General features: G+C 34.6%; 3 protein-coding genes and 1 long non-coding RNA gene across 5 annotated transcripts; 2 read left to right on the top strand and 2 right to left on the bottom strand.

The window, feature by feature from the left end:
- Positions 1–1,173: 1,173 nt before the first annotated feature.
- On the bottom strand, positions 1,174–2,991 carry LOC108903782 (microspherule protein 1). Its single transcript, XM_018706076.1, has 5 exons — positions 2,808–2,991; positions 2,667–2,751; positions 2,144–2,611; positions 1,555–2,081; positions 1,174–1,494 (listed from the first exon to the last, which is right to left on the bottom strand). Exons 1-5 carry the CDS (start codon positions 2,909–2,911, stop codon positions 1,287–1,289), a joined length of 1,392 nt encoding a protein of 463 aa, XP_018561592.1. The 5' UTR covers positions 2,912–2,991; the 3' UTR covers positions 1,174–1,286.
- Positions 2,992–4,321: 1,330 nt separating this feature from the next.
- Positions 4,322–17,691, top strand: LOC108903774 (centrosome-associated protein 350). The gene is made up of 11 exons (XM_023454383.1): positions 4,322–5,684; positions 5,754–7,124; positions 7,183–7,278; positions 7,335–7,676; positions 7,735–7,859; positions 8,971–9,072; positions 10,116–10,269; positions 10,360–10,601; positions 11,282–13,482; positions 16,739–16,836; positions 16,894–17,691. The coding sequence occupies exons 1-11, from the start codon at positions 4,506–4,508 to the stop codon at positions 17,575–17,577; spliced, it is 6,594 nt and encodes a 2,197-aa protein (XP_023310151.1). The 5' UTR covers positions 4,322–4,505; the 3' UTR covers positions 17,578–17,691.
- Positions 17,692–17,876: 185 nt separating this feature from the next.
- Positions 17,877–18,360, top strand: LOC108903800. 2 transcript variants are annotated; one of them, XR_001964216.1, is made up of 3 exons: positions 17,877–18,058; positions 18,120–18,264; positions 18,321–18,360. It is a non-coding gene; the product is annotated as an uncharacterized LOC108903800 (long non-coding RNA). The 2 variants fall into 2 exon arrangements; XR_001964217.1 differs by having other exon boundaries at positions 18,120–18,256; positions 18,321–18,352.
- An 86-nt stretch (positions 18,361–18,446) lies between these two features.
- On the bottom strand, positions 18,447–20,535 carry LOC108903790 (probable DNA primase large subunit). The gene is made up of 2 exons (XM_018706087.1): positions 19,973–20,535; positions 18,447–19,915 (listed from the first exon to the last, which is right to left on the bottom strand). The coding sequence occupies exons 1-2, from the start codon at positions 20,265–20,267 to the stop codon at positions 18,837–18,839; spliced, it is 1,374 nt and encodes a 457-aa protein (XP_018561603.1). The 5' UTR covers positions 20,268–20,535; the 3' UTR covers positions 18,447–18,836.
- Between the last annotated feature and the right edge of the window lie 210 nt (positions 20,536–20,745).

The raw sequence follows: 20,745 nt of genomic DNA, 5'->3' as shown, positions 1-20,745 counted from the left end.
CTTCCTAGTTTAAGGCCCGGCACAGTTGATGCCCAAAAGCTCAAATTTCAACTCGAAAAATTTTTGTAAATTTCACTAGGTTAATTTTTAATTTTTTAAATTAACATTTTGCATAAGGTTTTTTAAAGTTAAGCGATTTTCTCGATTTTGGAATATTTTTTTGCTGCATGAAAAAAAAAATCGTTAAAACTGAAACCCTGATAATCCCGGAAAGTTAGACAAAAAAACGGAATAAGCGAACTTTTTTACCGAGATTTTTTGTAGAGAAGTGTAGGTTTTGAAGTCAGAAAACATGTATCACACACACAACCACCGGCAACATACAGCGGTTTGAGATATAGACATACATAAATATGATTTTTCGCGTTTTTCGAACAAAAAATTTTAGGGGCTTGGAAAAATCTGAAAAAATTACTTTAGACTATAACGGTACCGGCAAATCCAAAACTAAAATGAATTTCTCTCTAGCTCGCGTAATTTTCGAGATATTCTATTTTTTTCCTCAGGAAAGCAACTTACAAAAAAAACGGACTACATCAGCATATTCTGCAGCCCAAATTAGATACGGTGTCATCTTTGACGGCATTTAAATTTTTTGAGAATTTTCATAGCAATTTTTGGTAAAAAAACGCGAGAAATCATACAAATATGTGTATATCTCAAAAGGCTGTATGTCGTTGGTTGTACCGTGTGCGATATGTATTTTGTAACCTTAAACATATACTTTTCCGTAAAAAAAATCTGAGTAAAAAGTTTGTTCATATTTTCCGTATTTTCCCGGACAATAAGATGCAGAATTAAACGTACTTTTCTCTGTTTGGACTCTTCCAACGAATTAACTTGATATTAAAAATTGACATTAATTGTTTCCCAGAAACTGGTAAATTATTATCGTTATTTAATTAAATAAGTTTTTCCAAATTAATTGAAGTAATTAAAGATGTGGACGCACAGATTTTGAACTATACAAATATCGTACAAAAATAATTTTATGAAATATGTAAATTTTAACTGATTAAATGTTTTTTCTCGAAAACCGTTGATTGGAACCAGAAATGCTGTTGGCAAGATTTTTCAACCGTATTTAACATTTTATACTTTATTTGGGATCGCCCTGTATATACCACAACTTTTAAAAATTTATTGACGTTTAGAACACAAAAAAACAAAGACTGTTTCAAAATATTTTATTCACCTACATACAAACATAAATCAAGAAGAAACATTCAACTAAAGAACTATTTATCAAAAAAACTCTTCTCTTTTAAGAAATCACGAAAAACAACTTAAGGGGGTAAATTGTACCTAACCGATTCATTATGGATTGCCCTAATGAGGTCGTGATTGACAGAAAAAATGAACCTTAAACACGAGATCTCCACTACAGCGTTGTCGTATAAACGTACCTTATTGCCAGCAGTTATCGGTCGACCGTCCACAAATATCGGTCTCTTACCTTCCGAGGACAAATAAAATTCCCCAGTATTCCTCAACCTGCAACAAATGGTTCGCCACAATTTGGTAACACGTTTCCTAAAATTATCACTTAATTACCTCAACGTCGCCTGTCGTCGCGATATCTTATGAGCGGGACCTTCTAAAGACAAATCGATATCGACCATATGCCCCTTCCCGGACCTTCCAATACTGATTTCTCGGCTCCTCATCAAATACCTGACCATCCTGCCTCTCAGAACTGCAAGGGTTTGGCTGTCCAATTCGCCGGGGCAAACACCCGTCACGCTATCGACGAGAACGTTCCATCTACCCACTTCGTTCTCCAGCTGCCTTATCTCCTTCACGTTTCTTCTCTGTTGAAGTTTTAGCTCCTTGTCGAGTGACTCGTCTGGAGGTTCGGTTAATTCCGAGTCCTGTACCAGCTCTTCGGCATCGTTGAATGTCATTATGGCCCGTCCCGATGTCGGTAGAGGACCCAGAACTTGGTCGGGTAACAAATGATACATGCGTAATGTTTGCCAATGACGAAACAGAGACACTGCCGTACGACCAGTATAGAAAATATCAGCATGTTGCGACAGAATATCCGCGAAAGTCTCCACTGTAGGAGGAGGGTTCGTATTCTAAAACAAAAAAACAGCAGAAAACAACACAAATAAATTGAAATTAATAAACAGTTATTTACGGATTTTATGGTACTCAGTATCTTCTCCTCCTGTTGGCTCCATAGTGCCCTATCCTGAACCGCAGCTATAATATCTGGGTGCAGATTTCTCATTGCAGACACTGCTACCCTTGACACGGCCTGATCATACAAAAGAGCGTACCATCTCTGCTGCAATTCCTGTACTGTGAACTTACAAGAAAATTTAGTTCCCAAGTGGACAGTACGTAAATCGTTAGTTTGCTGGACACCAATAATCAAGGCAAGGTCGTCTATTGGTTTCCACCGGCCTAAATCTTTAGTTACAAACTGGCTTGTTTGTCGTCCTTTTTTGCTGCGCTTTGAACTGCCCGGTACACTTTTAGCTAGATGTTTCCTTTTAGGGTCAGAATGGGAGTGAATTGCTGTGGGTTGATTTACTACTGGAGGAGTTGAGGGGGAAGCCACTGAGAAGTCTGAATGAGAAGAGTGTGTGCGAGACCTACCACTCTGTAAAGAATTGTCATAATTTTGCTTTTCTCAACATACAATTTAAAACACTTACCTTTATGTTCGACACGCCTGGCATTCCTAAGCTGTATTCTACTAATTCGTCGTCAAATTTTCTTCGTTTTATAGACCTGTTTGAACTGTAAAGTAATATATCAATAACAATTAAATACTGGTGACATAACCTCAACTCTACCTTCTACGTCTAGTAACATCTGCACTATCTCCTAAATGACTTGGGGTTCCTAAATTATACTCACTACCGCCTTGCAATAATTCTGATTCATGTACACCTTCCATTATTTATAACAATTAGAACAATTTTATTACTATACAAACATAATCACAGAAAACAAATTATCTACATGTATGTGTGAACAAACGTAGAACGTAATAAAAATAAATAAATCACAGAGAGACCATAGAACACAGAACATTTAATCTTGAGACAAACCATAAGCAAAGATAACGTAAAGTCCCTAGATATTAATTAAATGACTAGACAAGGAGCACGAACTCATGAGAAAATTGATAAAATTTGATAATGTAATAGTAGAAAATGTAGAAATTATTTATAGTTTTTAGTTTTTAGTGCTAGGGTCGCTAGTATTCCTTGTACAACGACATAGATTATTTATTGATTTATTTATCTAATTTAAAGTAGCCTACATTATTTATTTTAAAATTTTTAAACACATCACAAAAACGGCATGATTGATTTTTAATAATAGTTTCAATGTTGCTGCCAGTTTTAAAAAAAAATACGACCACTGTAAAAGTTTTGACCGTTAAGAGGGAAAGGTAACCGCAGAAAACTATCACCCAGTAAATCGATTTGACTAAAGTTTTAAGAAATAAATACGCCATAATTGTCCATCTACGTATGTCACCCTGTATATACATAGACAAAAAAGGATTTTTTGGCGAGAAAACCGCTAACCCGGTTAACTATAGTTTGTTGAGGTTTGACGTTTTGGCGAGAAATGTAGTTAACCCGGTTTGGCAGAGTTTGCCTAACCATCAAACCGGTCTTGTGGGTTGGTTTGGATATTAAGTTAATATTTCTATCTTTGTTTATTTATTTTCTGTTTCGTACCATCGTACCTAGTCACTACTTCGTTTTTTTAGAGGTTTGGATAGGTATAAGTTTTAGAGGTTTGGATAAGTAATCGAGGATCCAAATAACTTTAATCGTATAGATATGCATTTTCTATATTGTACTGTATAGATCTTTATTAACTTCCTTTTAGACGATACATTTACATTGAAATAGATAATATTTGTGAACAAGGTAAACCCATTTTGATATAATAACCATCTATACATTAACGTTATTTCATGGATGTGCATTTCAGATTAAGAATAACAACTATAGTATATAAGAAATAATCAAACAACTTGAGCTACGAGCACTATCATAGATTATAGGTTACGATTTTATTATTGATTAGATATCCAAACCAAAAGAATTTTTGGGAGTTATGTCAAATGTTAACTCAAACTCTTAACACAATCAAACTCGAGCTAACCGGGTTTGATGTGGTTTGGCTCGCCAAAAAACCCTTAAAGTGGATATATTCATACTTATTCGTTTTTGTTCGTTAAAACTCGTTGAGATACGTTCAGTTAATTTTTTTCCAACCTGACTCTTTTTTGTCTCTTTTTTTATGGTTATGTTTTATGTTTTAACGGTTCAAGTTAAAGAGAAAAGTATTTATAGCTTTAGTAGAATTTCTGTGATAAAACTAATAAATGTGTATAAAGTGTTTAAATTGGTCTTATGTGTAACTCGAGCAATAAAATTTAAAGGTTTTTAGTGATGTGATATGTCGACTTGTACTTTTTTTTAATATATTTAGTGACACCAAACATTGCAACATTGCACTGACTAAAAATGGATATCACTTCAAAAAAGTCAGATATTAGTAAGAGGATATTGGAAACTAGAAAACAGACTGAAGAATTAAAAGCACAGTTGCAGAATCTGATAGACTCTGGAATTAATTCCTCATTAGAATATAAGACTACAGTTCATTCCCATCTGGATAAAGAAAATATTACAGAATCCCAGAATAAAGTACAAATTATCAAATCATATGATACTAAACATTCCCAGCATATAACGAAACCAAGTTCCTCTAGAACAAATTTACCTGAAAGTTTTCAAAACATAAAACCTGAAAATAAAGAGAGAAAAGCAAGAAACTACGATGTGAATAAAGCCCGTGAATACATAAAGAAGCAACGAGAGAAACGCCTAGAGCAGCAGAAGATTCAGGATGAACAAAAAAAGAAGGTGGAACTTCAGAAACAAAAACTTCAAGAGCTTCATAAAAAATCATTGGAATTAGTTACAAAAAATGTGCAGGCTAAAAAGGAAAAATGTAAATCACATGAACGTATCGATTTGGTAAGACCAGTAAAAGATATCCCGCGAAGCAGATCTTTATCACGGGAAAAAGGTTATGTTAATAGAAATACACCAGGTTTAAAAGATGACCATGGTAGAAAAGGAAAATCAGTAGAACGGGTAAACAAAATACCACTGGAGAACTTACGGCCTATAGATACTAATTTATTATATCCTCCGACTCAAGAACACAATACATCAAGTAAAAATTCACCTGGGACTTGTAATAAAATAGTAATTTTAAGTGGTAATAATACCGGCAAAAAAATAGGAACTCCAAAATTAGATCTTAAAAATGAGGCAAAATTATTAAAACCTAAAAATTTATTTAACACTCCAAAAGATACTAATACATTGCACCCTCCACCACAGGACTATGAATTAAATAGTCGAATGCAGATAAACAATTTAAATGAGGACGAGAAAATTGGTGAAGCAAATATAAATTTATCTCGTAGTTTTCGTATAACTAAAAATGTAAGTGATAATACAGGAACAAAAGTGGAATCAAGAAAACGAAATTCTTTAGAGCCGAAAGATACCGAAGTATCACTTACGACAAATGGTAAGTCGCCGTTAGAAGATGAGTTAAATAAAAATGTTTCTATTAATAACATACTTGAATATAAAAATACTCAGAATAAGAACAGTCTAAATATAAATGCTAGTGCAAATTTAAAGACGACAAATAGCGATAATTTAATAAAACCCAAGTCTGATAATTTAAAAAAGTTTACAAAAGAAACTCAAACAAACAGTGAACCAAAGCGGGAGTTCCCCTCCTGGCTTCAAGAGAAAAAATACGATTCTAGTCCTTTAAATTTTATAAACACCGTTAAAAGAAAATTACAATACACCATAAACTCCCCTATGACATACGTAGATGTCGGGGTTCAAAGTTCTTTAGCGCAACAAAATTTTAAACCAGACACTCCACAGAATATCGGGAACAAAAAACAAATTTTAGAGATTTTGCAACGCAGTGCAAAATCTAGTAAGAAATCAGATCTTAAATCGTTCATATCTCACAAATGCCTTAATTTGAATCAAAAAAGTATTCAAAACCTCGATCTCATCCCAAAGGATTTTAGTGGCAAGAATTTAACAATATCAAGAAATACGGAAACGGAGAGCGAATCTGACACATCAAAAAATATCCCTGAAATTTCTAGCGAGAGTGGAACTTCAATAAAAAAGGACGCTGAATCCGTTAAACAAAATGGTAGTATTGGATTAGACGCAGAAAGATTAAGTTCCTTGAAGCTTACGGCTCACAATATGGATAAAGATACACACACTATTCACTTGGAAGCATCACGAACAGAAGCGACACCAGCTGTAACAAACGGTGGGTCAACAGTTCACATAAACTTTGACGATGTAGTGGATACAAATACTCACACAAAGAGATCCATATATGAAAACGATCAATATATGTCAGATTTTCAATCGAGTAGTCGTTCTATAAGTCCCCGAAGTAGTTTAACACGAAATAAAACAACCGTGGATTCAAAAATTGCAGATTACCAAAATTTAATGGATCCGCAAATTATGCTTTACTCTGAAAAACATTCCAATAACATTCCTAAAAGTTCAGAAAGACATTCCAAGAATACTACAACGGATATTAAGATAAATGGAGAAAGTGAAAGATCTAGAAATATTACAGTAAGGAATAATAGTATCGGGAGAAGTATATCTCGCGTTACTTCAATTGAAAGTGATGGTTTGACGAATAGAAAAATGACGTCAAGTGATAAATCGATTGAGACGGAAATGCAAGGAGGTGAAAATAAATTTGAAGAGTCTGAACACAGCGAACCCTTAACCAGTGTTGGAAGTTCAAAAAAGTCCGATAAATACAAGTCTCTCTATTCAGATTTTCATCCGTCTGCGACTATTAGCGAAATGTTGACGAAATCCGATTCTAATCTACAAAGTATCAATACCCGAAGGGGGTCCGATGTTGCTGCAGCAAATAGTATACCACCTTTAAAAGAACCAACGCTGTCGCTGGTAGCCAACGAAAAAAGTAAAGTGAAAGTGGACAAAAGCAGACTGTTGAAGAATATTTCTTTACAGTCCGCAGAATTTGACGATCAGGTGTGTTGTGATGTTTGAGTATCGTTTTATATTTCTGTATATTTGTGTTTTGTTTTAGAATAATAGAAATGAAATCCACTTGAAATTTGAAGCGGAAATTCACCTTTTAAACGACTTTAACGAATCCCTGCGCCAGTTCTCGGAGGTAGAAAAGGTAAAGTAGAAAATTAAAATAGCGATGGCCGATGTATACAAAATATTTTTTTCTAGGCTTTTAACTCTTTGAAATCGAAAAACGATGCCGCCGCACCAACCAACAAGATTCTCCAGAATCAAGACACTCAAACTTCCATCGTAACGAAATCTCCTGCGCCCTCTACTAAGGCGAAGGAAAACGGCGTTTCCGATGACAAAAGCGAGCTGTCTTCCATAAATTTCTCCAGGGGTTTTCTGGTTAACGGCGATTCGAGCAGTTTGAATGTCGATACCACCGTTTCCAAGCTGGACGATACAAACAACGCTGAAGAATTTTTAAATATGAATATCAACAACGATTTATCTAATTTCGAAAATGTGCAGTCGCATAATTTTGCCGGCATGACACTTAGAATGGTAAGTCCTGTTAATTTATTTGTTCCTTTATAACAGAGTTTTTATAATTTTTTCATAGTTTGAACAACTTATTAAAGACGAGGACGTTCGGTTAGAAAACTTAAAGACGATCTTGAAAATCAGAGAACAAGCCTTGTTGGATAGAACGAAGGGGGAATTGGCGTGGCTGGAGATACAAAGAAAGTAAGTAGTTTCATTTAATGTCTATAAAATTGCATCTTGAACTTATTTCGATTTATTTTGTTGTTTACAATTATACACTGGTCGCAAAAATTAGAATCCTAAATTCTTAGGTGGTTTTAAAAGTAATAAAAAAAAATAAGCAATTGAAAATTGATCTGAAAGTCAAAAAATTTTATCATCCTTTAAGAAATCATAAAAAATCCAGCAAAATTTTTTTTTTTCAATTTCATGTTTTTTTTTAATATTTAACATGTTTCGATGAAAAAAAATATGAATTTTTGCGAAAAACACAATTTCAATTTAAAAAAATTTATAAACGATGCAAAATTGTCTTTTAAGTGATTTTTTAGCAAAAATGACTGTTTCAACCATTCGGATCACAATGAAAAAAAATCGTAGCAGTTTGAACTCTTGAGGGTTTTTTTGGGATACTTTGAGTTTAAAAAAAAACGAAAAAAATCCTCGGTCTATTCATTATTTGTAAAGTTATCTCAAGTTTAGCGAAAATTCTTAAATTCGCAATTTTTTATTTTTTTTTAAATCATGTTTCTTGCATCGAAAATTTTTTTTTTTTTAAAGTGATAAGAACGTCTTATAGGGGATACGTTGAAGTTTCCGTAACTCTGCTTAGATTTTCTGTACGATCATTAGTTGCCGAGTAATTAATTAGCAAAACCAAAAGGTCATTTTTGCTTTAATCGATGATAACTCGGCGACAAATCATCGTACAAAGCTCTTGAACCGTTCAAATTAAAGAGGACACAAGTGGGATTGCCAAAAAAAAATTACTGAAGTCCGTGGACTTTTTGAAAAGGGCGTTACAACATTTTGAAAATCACTAAAAATTTAGTATTTATTTTTTATTCTTTAATTTTTTAATAATATGTATTTATTCCCGTTTGAAAGTTCAACAAAACGTAAACAACTTTACATTCATTATAAATAATAATGCATTATAATTTTTAACTTCCTGTTAAGCCAGTGTATAACAGTGTTAGATAAGCAGTACACAATTTTATATTCCTAATGTTTGTTTTTGGATCTTTCCTTTTTAACTTTATTTTACGAACTGTTGTGAATAAATTGATTTGTTATTTTTAACGCCTTTCAGGCATTTGAGAGAGACGGGAAAATTACACGAAGCGTCTCTAATCAAAAAGAAACAGAGGGGCATTTTAGTGAACCACCAGAAAGAGAGACATGAGATGCAAAGGTAAATATAATAAATTAGTATTATCATTTTATCACGCCGCGTTTCAAACTTATTTTCGTGATTAAACATATAATCGGGATAATTTATAGACCGTTGTTATCTAAAATCTGAAATGACAGTGTTTATTAGTTTTAAAGATTATTACAAATACGTGGTTACTATTAATTAAAAAAAAATCTTATCTTTATGTAACTGATAACGTTATCATTACGTATTTTAACGGCTAACGTAAATATTGAGCACAAGACTGCTTATTATGTCTCGTTGTTGGTGTGTATGTATTTACAAAGTGAAAAAATCTACGATGGACACAAACGACGCTCGTTGCTTTATCAAATAAATTCCTGAATCAACAGTAAAGTGTTTAAAACAGGTAAATGAGTAAGAGTGCACGACCAAACGTTTGTTTTCGAAGTGCGAGAATTTTTAATTGCAGCGTTTTAGATATTTAACCGAACGGGCAGTTTTAAAATTGAAGGAAACCGCTTTAAATAAGCGTACCGCCAAAGTTTAGCAACTGTCACGTTTGTGAGTAATCGAAGTACATTTTTGTTAAAAAAATTGTTATAAAATATTTTAAAATTGCTTCACTTCTCACAAATACGATTTTAAAATAACTTATTTGACTAAAATAACAATTTAAAAAAAGAAATAGACATAATTAACCGTTAATCAACCGACAAGATTCATATATTCTATCCGAGGTCTGTGATTTGAAATTTTTTTTGGCACAAAACATGAAGCTTTTGTGACCTCCGTTTATTACCTTGGTGGAATTAGATTTCGATCAGTCGTTAAGTCTTAACGACCTATTCGAGTAATTAGTATATAAGTACCATTTCAGTTTCCCTGATTTCTTCTTTTATTTTAATTTAAAGTTGCATGTTCCATAATATTCGTCGAAATATAAAAATAAAATTTCTCGTTACAAGCCTAAGAGAAAATTAGTTCCAATTAAATTTAACTATCTTGATTTTTTTTCAAAATTTGGAAACTGGTTTATGCGAGGACCGTCGTTGAAAGTATGTTTTTGTTTCATTTAGGCTGAAACAAATGCAAAAGGCAGCTTCGATAGAGAGGAAAATAATTTTGAAAGAACAGAGAAATTTAATAAAACATCAATTATCGACTGATAAGATGCTCTCGAAGATAAAAGTGAATACGCCGCGAGAGCGTAGGCTCTCTGGTCCTTTGAAGGTAAAGCTATATATAGAATAATTGTTTACGAGATAAACGAAGAAAAAACGCATTTTTTATTCCTCGTTTTGTACTCGCTTTGTTGCGTAGGTCATTCAAAGCCATACAGAGTCGATAAGGTCGGAGACGTCGTTCTCAAGAAGGAGCTCCAGCGAGAAGGAGAAGGAAACGTACAGCGTGATATCGCACGCCCAGTCCATCGTGAGCATGGTGTCTGAAATATCGGGCGAGGAGGCAGTGCAGAAGGACAGGGCGCCTAGGGCGGAATCGACGGATCTGGCCATAAAACTGCCCAGCGAGGCGTGCGGCGTTCCCATATCTCAAATGAAAAGGTCTGTAGGAGTATCGAAATTGATTATTTTTTGTTTTCGTACTTTTTTTCTTCGCTTTTTTATGATTTATTAATTGTTTTTACATTTATTTATTTGCGATTTTTTTATGTTTTTAAAGCTAGGCGCATTTTCACCCCAGTTGCTGGGGTATTTTCCAAATTACTGTATTTTTTTCAAATTAAGAACATTGGGAACAAATTGCAATTGTTATGACAAAAAAACTTATTAGTTTGAGGGAGAAATAATGTTTTCTTGTTCAATTTTTCGACTTGACGCATTGTACGCAATGTTTACAGTTCTCGTTAGGTAAGCGTCAGGTTATCTGCTTGAAAGTTTGTCAACAAAGCTGTTTTAAAAATAACTCTTTAATTATGGTAGTAAAGGTTGTTATTATGAGAATTAGAAATGATTAAAAACAAACTACCTAATATTAGATATCCTGTTGGAACCCGTCCAAAAGTCTGTTTTGTGTTAGGAAGTTTCCTTTACAGAGGAAATACATGTTTTAAAATTAGTCAGCACTCCATTCGGTGGGGAACTGTTATTACTCGTACGACAATCACGTTTGTCGTTACGTACGAATAATATACAACTCGTCCCGTACCACCAACTTAAATCGATCGTCGGCTTTTGCCAAAAACACGGTTTACATAATTGTTATGTCACGGTTGTATTTCTAGGACCCTCTTGTTGCGGGAGGCGGCCCTGCAGAAACGGAGGAGGGCCGCGCTGGAACTGCTGCAATGGCACAGAAAGCTACTAGAAGAAGAAAAGCGGATAACAGAATTGGAGTCCACCGCGAACACCATCATTTCCCAAATACCTAGTAACGCCCCGGACATCGCCGAAAAGTACCACTTCAAAGGCAAGCAGCTCAATCAGTTGTGGTTCAACCTGACGGGGTGCGACGAGAGGAAATTCAGCGAGCACAAGATCTACCCGATGTCGCAGATAGCGTTGGAACGGTTCTGCAAGAGCGCCAGGGACTACTCGACGAAAACGAAGCCGGCCAGCGACAGCGTTAGTGAATACAGTGTAGGTAGTATAAGTGATAACATTCCAGTCGTCCACGTCGCCAGTACCAGGCCGGAATCGGAGACGTCACGGCGTAGTTCGAATAAAAACGAATTTGAGTACGCCTCCGATTTCGACATCGAGTCGCTCCGGGACATCGTCAACGCCGGGGACATGGACGAAAGCATAAACGAGTTGATCGACAACTTCAGCAAGATCCAGGAGGACATATCTTCGCTCAGTATTAAGCAGTCGCTGAAGTCGGACGCGGATCTGGAGCCCGACGAATCGGTCAGATCCGAGAGGACCGACTCGGAGGTAGAAATTTCCGTTATCGAAACGGCGAAAACTTCGAGGGAAAAATCTTTGATAGAAACAGATCCCAAACTGATAGAAAATAAGGAAGTAAAAAAAGGTTCCGAATTGTCCGGGTCAAAATCCTCCGAAGAGAAAATCGATACCGAAACGCCGGAATCGGAGGTTGAAGAAACCAAAGAAGGTAAATACGATAAAGTGGTTGAAGAAGACGCTTTGAACGTCGAAGGAAAAAATATCTTAAACACGTCCAAGGAGATCCTCGAAGAACTTAGCCGTCTAGAAAGTCATGCCGACGATGATATATCTCCCGACGGATCTGCGTTCGAAGACATCCAGATCGTCGATAAAGCGAAGGACAATCTGAGTAAAAGCGAGGAAATTTTATCAAGGTTGAGCCAGTCAGGGGACGAACACAGTATTATTGCTTTTAGGGATGACGCGCCTTTAGAAAGCGAAGCAAAAATTTCTTCAGATGCAAACGGTACGGTTGAACCGGAAGGTATTTTCTTAAATCTGCAACCTCTTGAGGTACGAGCGACCGATAACGTTTCTTCCGCTCAAGAAACGGAAGATAGAAGCAGTTTCGATATCGATACGTCGGAAAATATTCCTATCAGCGAAAAATCACGTATAACGGAAGACAGGATAGATACTCAAAGCAAAGCCGAAGAAGACGTAGTATTAAACGGGGAAAAAATTGATCTCAATTCAGGAATTATTTCTGAACAACGAATTGAAACCGAAGGGTCTTCCGAAACAAAAGACGCTTTGGCGAAAATTTCACAGCAAGGAGCTCCTAGTGAAATCGGTGAAAATTCCAATAAAACGATTTCCGATACAGACTTGCTGCAAGACGTAACATCGAAAATAGAGAAAAAGTCGTCACGTTCGATCTCAACGGAGGAAATTTCGGCAGTTTTAGAAAGTCGCAAAGAAACAGACGCAGAAAGCGACAGTCATACAACGACAACATCGGAAGGAACAGTAACTGAGAAATCGTCCATTAAAGATATCGAATTAATAATTACGGAAGATTCTAAAGAGGGCGTAGAACACAATAGCGGATCTCCGTCCGAAACGCCTTCCTCCGAAGAAATTTCCTTGGAAAAGTCTCTCGTCGAACCCGATAAGCCAGACGAGCGCCTCGCAAAAGAAAAAATCGAAGACGTTTCCGATACCGTCCCTTCGGCGATCGAAGACACGGATAAATCGCGTACGACTCCGGTTCCCGAAAATTCCGCGACCCTTCCAAGCAAAGAGGACATCAATTCTTTCGAAGAGAAGGAGCTGGATTCCTTGTCTTCGTCCACGACGGGTTCTCAGACCGGCGCGCTCAGCGAAAGGGAGGAGAATCGGTTTTCGGAGAGGTCGACGAGCGGCTCGTCCGAAGAGAAGTTGGCGAGAAGCGGGGCGGTCGATGTGAAAAAACGTGTGTCCGAAATAATGGCCGACGCGAATCAGGCTTCGAGGGGCGACAAGAGCCCCAAATTGCAGGATTTCTATACCACGACGTACGACTTGGTGTCTCCGACGAATTCCCCCGAATTAGGTGAGTTTACTCAAAATTCAAATTTTGGTCTCTCGAGAATTTATAGCAGATTCCACCAATTGGCTACTTTGCGTCGATGATTATTAAAAAAAAAGGTTCTCGTTCCATTTTTTATATACAGGGTGTCAGAATTAATGAAAATTCTTGGCTAGTTTGAAAAAAACATTCATGGGGATACATATAAATGGTTCTCGATTAATTCACGGGTAATGTTATTATATGAATTGTAATTATATTTATTTTGAAAATAATTCGATATTTTGGCAGTGTTAGCAATAATTATGTAAGACGTGGTCGTTTATGTAGCAAGAATATATTTCTGGAAAGCCTTCATAAATGATTATAAGCCACACGACTGCCGAGCTTAGGCAACCAACATCGCACATAATGACAAACTGTTGCGTCTACGTTGGAGATAATCCGATCGTCGATTAGTTGAATAAAATGCCGTGAAAAGTTACACCAGTCACCAGTGAAACAGAATATTTTTTTTTTTAATCGTAATCTTGGTCTTATTGTTTAGACCGATCGAAATAACTCATTTAGAGGGGAACAAAAGAAAATTGTTACCTGGACTTTTATAAGTGGAAATGGTAAAGGGGCTTATAATAAATGAAAAAAAAAAAATAAATGCGTGAGCAGGGGCGGCGGAGGGTTGATTTTGAAAAGTTATGAAAAATTGTATCATTGGAATTTCCGAGAAAAATGCGAAAAACAGGTTTTTTCAACTTTTTTGTTTTTTATTTCTCATATCCGCAAAAATAATTTAATTTTGACGAAACTTGGTGAAAGTATAGTTTTCTGTGTCTTAAATAACCACAAATTTTTTTAGATAAAAAAATTAAGAGGTTTCCGATATATGCATTTTTCCGATTTAAAACAGTTTTTCTTCAAAGAAAAATTCTACTTAGAAAAATCATCGTACAGAGTTCTGCCGGTGATCATTTTTTTTCATTTTGACATATACTTTTCGGTGAAATAAAAAAATGTGTAATCACGATTCAAAAATATGCTCAAAAATGCAAAAAATGTAAAAAATGACTGGCCACAATGAATTTTTCAGTTATTGTTGATAATTTGTTTAAATTAGAAACTAGTGGCGGCTCGTGACATTAAGAATAAGTGAAGCATATTCATTGATTGACTAAAAAGGAAAAAAAAGCGCCGCAAGCGAAAATTTTTAAATTTTCAAGGTCAAACGCCTTTAAAAGAATCTGGAAATTTTTAGTTGCATTTGCAATATTACCGAAAAACCGACGTTCGCGAGAACGATTTTCATTTAAATTAAAAAAAAAAAACAGAAACCCAATTAAACACGGCATACAGAAAAGTTTTTTTAAATAAACACTTCCACACAACCACTTATACTCCAAATACCATTCATTCTGAAACTTCCGAATGTACACTTTGTCTTTTGATTTCCCCCTTTTTTCCTCGTCGAGAGAAGGCACAGGTCTCTCGCGATTTAAAAAATCTTTTTTGCTTCGAAGTGAAGTGGAATACAAACTGAATTCGTCCGCGTCACTTGCTTATGCTATACGTTGTATGGTACATACGAGGTTCACATTTGCGCTCAACAAAGGCAATTTTTTTTAGAAGGCGTTCACCATGCAACTGTTCCGTTTATTTCTGCGTATAAAACAAACAAACACGATACATTTTCAATATAGAATTATACCTAAATTATAAAATTTATATAAAATTAAAAATAATTTTAAATTGCACAACCAAACGGAAATTTTAGGTGAAGCGATGCGTCACTTGCGTCACCTGGCGAGCTGTCACTGTTAGAAACATTTAAAAACTGACATACTTCTTGGTGAAATAAAAAAATGTGTAATCACAGTTCAAAAACATGCTCAAAAATGCAAAAAATGTAATAAAAAAAATTATTTGTTTTATTTATTCACTATTCGACTTATGTTTTTAGAATACTGCACAAAAATAAAGTTTTGGGTCAAACAATGACAGTTTTTTTTTTTTTGTATTTTTTCCGTACAATTGAATGCTGTAATCAGTTTTTGTTTTTTTAAATTTAAACTAATTATCAACAATTACTGAAAAATTCATAGTTGCAAGTCATTTTTAATTTTTTTTTGCATTTTTGAGCATGTTTTTGAACTGTGACACAGATTTTTTTATTTCACCAAAAAGTATGTCAAAATGAAAAAAATTATCACTGGCAGAACTCTGTACGATGATTTTTCTAAGTAGAATTTTTCTTTGAAGAAAAACTGTTTTAAATCGGAAAAAATGCATATATCGGAAACTTCTTAATTTTTTTATCTAAACAAATTTGTGGTTATTTAAGACACAGAAAGGTATACTTTCACCCAGTTTCGTTAAAATTAAATTATTTTTGTGGAAATGAGAAATAAAAAATGAAAAATCAGAAAAAAAACTGTTTTTCGCGTTTTTCTCGGAAATTCTGAGGTTATGTTAAAAAGTGATATCTAGAAAAGTTATAGATTATTGCATGATCTACAACTTCTGTAATGGATACTTTTTTGTTTGACGTCAACTTTCGCCAGAAATCCCAATGATACAATTTTTCATAACTTTTCAACCCCCCAAATTAACCCTACGCCGCCCCTGCTCATGCATTTATTTTTTTTTAGGTTTATTATAAGCCCTTTCACTATTTCTACTTATAAAAGTCAAGGTAACAATTTTTTTTTTTCAAGTGTAATTTTAATAATTTTTAGTTTTACCAAAATTTAAATGCCAATATGATAGAAATAAAATTACTCCGAACAAATTTACTGGTCATATGGCTTGTAATCATTTACGAAAGCTGTGTAGTACGTAAAATTGCTTGGAAAAAAAAACAAAAATGACTTTTCACTCTTACAAATACTCCCCAGTGATTAATCAAAAATTGAGACCGTTGCAAAAGCAACTAAAATTTTTTTTCTTAAATGGATACGTTTTTAGGAATTTTCTTTATTAATTTGTGACTTAGATTGTATTAAGTTGGTAGTTCTAAAACCTCTTTCACAGAAAAAAAACCTATTATAATTCTTTATTGCAAATTATGATTTTAAGTACAATCAATACTGCCGTCAATGTTTCAAAAGGGAAAAAACATTAGACTTATGATGAAATTGTATCAATGAATACAAAATTTTATGTATTATATAAAAATAAATTAAGGAAAATTCCCTGCAGACAGGAGAAATAAGACGCGTCAAGAAAATTTTTGTTGATTGTTTTTCTATCTTAGGATATTTAAAAAAAAAAAAACTTTTGTTTTAAGGGTCTCCGACGGAAGAGCATAAATACATGACGGCAAAGAGTATATTCGGCACGGAAGCCGAAGAATTATTAAGAAAACAACTGGCCATCGAACAAGAGGTGGGTCCGGAAATTGATTTGCCGCGATCAATTTGTAACTTGTATTATTTATTTCAGATCAAACAAATAACGGAACAACAACAGAAAGAACAACTACCGTATCTATTCGTCAGGGAGATACCGAACAAGCCGCCTCCGCCGTACACCCCACCGTCATCCGTCCCTGCCACCAACGCAATTACGATAGTCCCCACCAGCGAAGAAATAGAAAACATCGCGAAATACTCCGCCAAAATCCTGCACAAGGCCCATCTGTCCAACAACTTGGACAACATTTCAATATCGGAAAACACCCTGAGTCTCATTTCTAAGGATATCACCAAGGAGTGTTATAAGTTCGTGTTCGATCTGTGCAAGGAAATCGCCAAAGAGCATTACAAACAGTTCGAGACAGAAGAAGGCCCCGCTTGGCTGCGGGTGAAGAAGAACGCCAGATTGGCGGTTGTAAGGCCGTTGGATGTAATCGGTTTAGAGAAGCACATGAACAAAAAACTTCAGGAGTTGTTCGGATACGAGAAGCCGGTGCGACACGAAAACGCGATAATCAAATGGAGTCGTAAGAAAAGGGACCACGTGGATGAAATTTTGGTGATGGAATCTCAGGCGGAGGAAACTCAGTGGACGAATTACGATAAAGATGAATTGCTTGTTATTAATGAAGTTACGAATGAGATTATGAATATGCTGCTCAAGGAAACCGGTGAAATTTTTAGTAAAATTTTATCTAAACAGACTCTTTAATAATCTAGTTTTATTTATTTGTACTGCTAATTTCCCGTTATTAGTATTGTTTGTAAGTATTATTTTAACTGCCATATTTGTTCTATAATTTCAATAAAAGGATTTTATATTGTTCTAGTTTCTTTATCTGTAAAGAACCAAGAATCTACTCCTTTTCAATATGGACGACTCTGTCAAGGTCACAATTATCCTTTGAAAAATGTATCCGTCTACCTGTTATACAATGCGGGAATAGTGGGAAATGGCCACTGGACCAAGTGTAACAAAAACGAAGAAGAAGAAGAAACGATTGCAAGATAACCTCAAAAAGCAGTGTTTTGATTATAAATCTATAGATTTATAAACATTTGCACTATTTGCAGCATATGGGATATAGAACTGATATGGGTAAGAAAATAAAAGGAAAGGGGGCAGAGAAAACTTTGGCGAAAACAAAATAAACTTCCCACAAAGTTGAAAAAAGAACTGCAAGCGATGAGAGGTAAACTGATATTACAGTATATATAGGTATATATTTTTTCTAATTATCTACATCATTTTAGGACCACATTGAAAATGTTGCTGCCCAAATTGAAAAAGAACAAAAGAGATTGCGAGTGGTTGATGCTGTTATAGACGCACCCTCTAGAAGAGTAAATTTTAGTTTTATACCGCATCCAAGTAATGAGCAACACATTCTGTATGGTGGTGAATATTTAAGCAGTTTTTACAATTATTAATTAATAGTATTTGTATTATTTTAGCTCTCATATTTGTTCTACTTATTTGTGGAAGAGCGAAATGGGCGGTGACTATTAGACGCCTTCATTATAGCCATCTTTCTCTATCGCGCGGATTTCTATGATTTTCTTTATCGCTCTCACGTAACGGCCGATGAACCATGGGGACTTTCCGACCCTGTATAATTTATAAGAGAGTGTTTATCTGAAGATATTTTTCGTTTAATATTTTGTTAGAATAAAAAAAAATCAGACGTGAACAGTACTGCATAATTTTTCTAAATTGCACATTCGCACCTAGTAGTTTATATCTTCGGTTTAAAACTAAAGACACTGCAGTGTATTCTGTTTAATTGTATACATTTAATAACGTTTAAAATAAAAATATATCTTTATAACACACAGATAAACTTTTTAAAAACATAAACTTAACTCTTAAATCTCTGAAAAAAAAAAATCTAAATATTTTAAACATAAAAGAATCAAACATTGTCATAGTTCACGTCGCATAGCTTTCAGGTCACATAAGTTTCCCTCATCCTACGGATCGCAACATTCAACAAAAACGTCCACTAAACAGTCATTTAAAGACTCCTCAAATTCGTAACTTTCCACAAAGTACTGATTAGGACTTTTAAATACATTTTCCACAGTGGCGTTATGTGTCGCTCTGAAGTACATCATACATGCTTCTTCATATTTCTTACTAATGACCAAATCTCTCACGTTCTTTATGTTGTACGTACTAAAACCGTCGCTTCGACATCTTTGTAATAATCTATCCAAATCCCAGTGCTTAAATGGACAGCCGTGATGTTGCCCTGGGCCCGGACATGAATTCTGAATCTCTTCGCAACTAGACGGCTCGTAATCTATCATTCCGCCAACTTTACCGTATTGGTGCTTAAATAAATACGAATATTTACGGTCAAACCACTCGGAGGACATTTTTTTGGTAAATTCGTCTTTCCAAAATTCCATAGCGTCTTGGTACGACAAGCCGATCCACTTTAGAAATATCCCGTATTGCATTTTGCAGTCGTACTTTAAATGGTGTTCGTTTCTTAACAAAGAATGAATCGTTTTCATGCAGAGCGGATAGTGTGCTGCTGCTACTTGGTCGATATTTTCCAAGTCTACTATAATATTTTTATCGCTAAACCTCTTGTAATTCGGAGAAATAAGTGGTAAGTTATTTAAAAAGTATTCGATACGGTCTTCTTTAATACCAGTTGGAAGCACTTTGTTAAGCCAAAAAAGTCGACCGCTTAAAAGTCTCCACAATTTGTTGTGAATGTGGTATATCAAATAGTTTTGAGGAAAATATGCTAAACCTTTACACAGAAAGACTTTTCTAGACGGTAATAAAGTGGGGATCTCACTGAAATTTATTTTATAGAAGATTGTAGTATCAAAATCAATTTCCTTTACTTTTGTGCACATAAGTAACTGTTCCTTTAGCAAATTTTTCTCTCTTTGACTAACAACTACACATTCAAGTTCGCTGTCTGTAAAAAATTGTTGTAACTCTTCGTCCTTCATCCTTTTATATAACATTTCAAACCACTGAAGCTCACATCTCGTGAAAAAAACTCTTAAATCTTTAGTTCGACAGTAACCTGAAAATATGTATAAATGTAGATAAAAGCTCAATTTACCACATAATAGTTACTTACATAAACTTAACATCCAGTGAGCGATATGATTGTGTCTTCTTGCTTTATTATGACCAACACTATAATTTTCATTTCTTAGTAAAATAATACTTGTAGACAGTTTTCGCTGTACTATTTGCGATTCCAAATATTCGTTCCATACAGCAGTACTAGGTTTGTAACCTAAATTTTTAGCTTCATCCATTATTTTGTAAAGTTGTAAGCGTTCTTCACATATTTGCTGTAATTCGGGCAACGAGCAACATTCTGAAGGTGGAGTCGTGTAAGTGGTCAAATTGAGTTTATAATCATCCATTCTTTAGAATATTTTCTTTATTCTTTGTAATTAACTTTTATTAAAAACGTTTAAAAATGCAAAACTACTTCTTGTGTAGGAAAAAAAAATTGTGGTATTTATTTCGGCGCGAAATATTAATATAACAACTAAGGTGCGTTCAGATTTGATTTCCGTGCAACTTTCAGTGTGCGTTCCGTAAATGATTGCTCCGAAAGTTCGAACATTTGTTAACTAACCAGTGTATTGATTTTAAATTTCAAAAAATGTTTGCTATTTTATATAAATAAATCACTTTTACTCTCTTCTGGATTCCGTTTTATTGTACCCATTTTATTTTACATTCATTATCTAATATTCTCATATATTACAATTAACAAGTATAAATAGATATACAAAATAATAATTGACAATTTTGCTCTGTTAATAGTACATCAGTTATTAAATTTCAGTTGAAATAATCCGCTAAATTTTCGGGCGTGCGCAAAATTGACAAAAT

Source organism: Anoplophora glabripennis, unplaced genomic scaffold (assembly GCF_000390285.2).
Source record: "Anoplophora glabripennis isolate ALB-LARVAE unplaced genomic scaffold, Agla_2.0 scaffold134, whole genome shotgun sequence".
NCBI classification, from domain to species: Eukaryota; Metazoa; Arthropoda; class Insecta; order Coleoptera; family Cerambycidae; genus Anoplophora; species Anoplophora glabripennis.
Note: the sequence above shows the minus strand (reverse complement) of the source record. Positions and strands in the feature narration are given on the sequence as shown.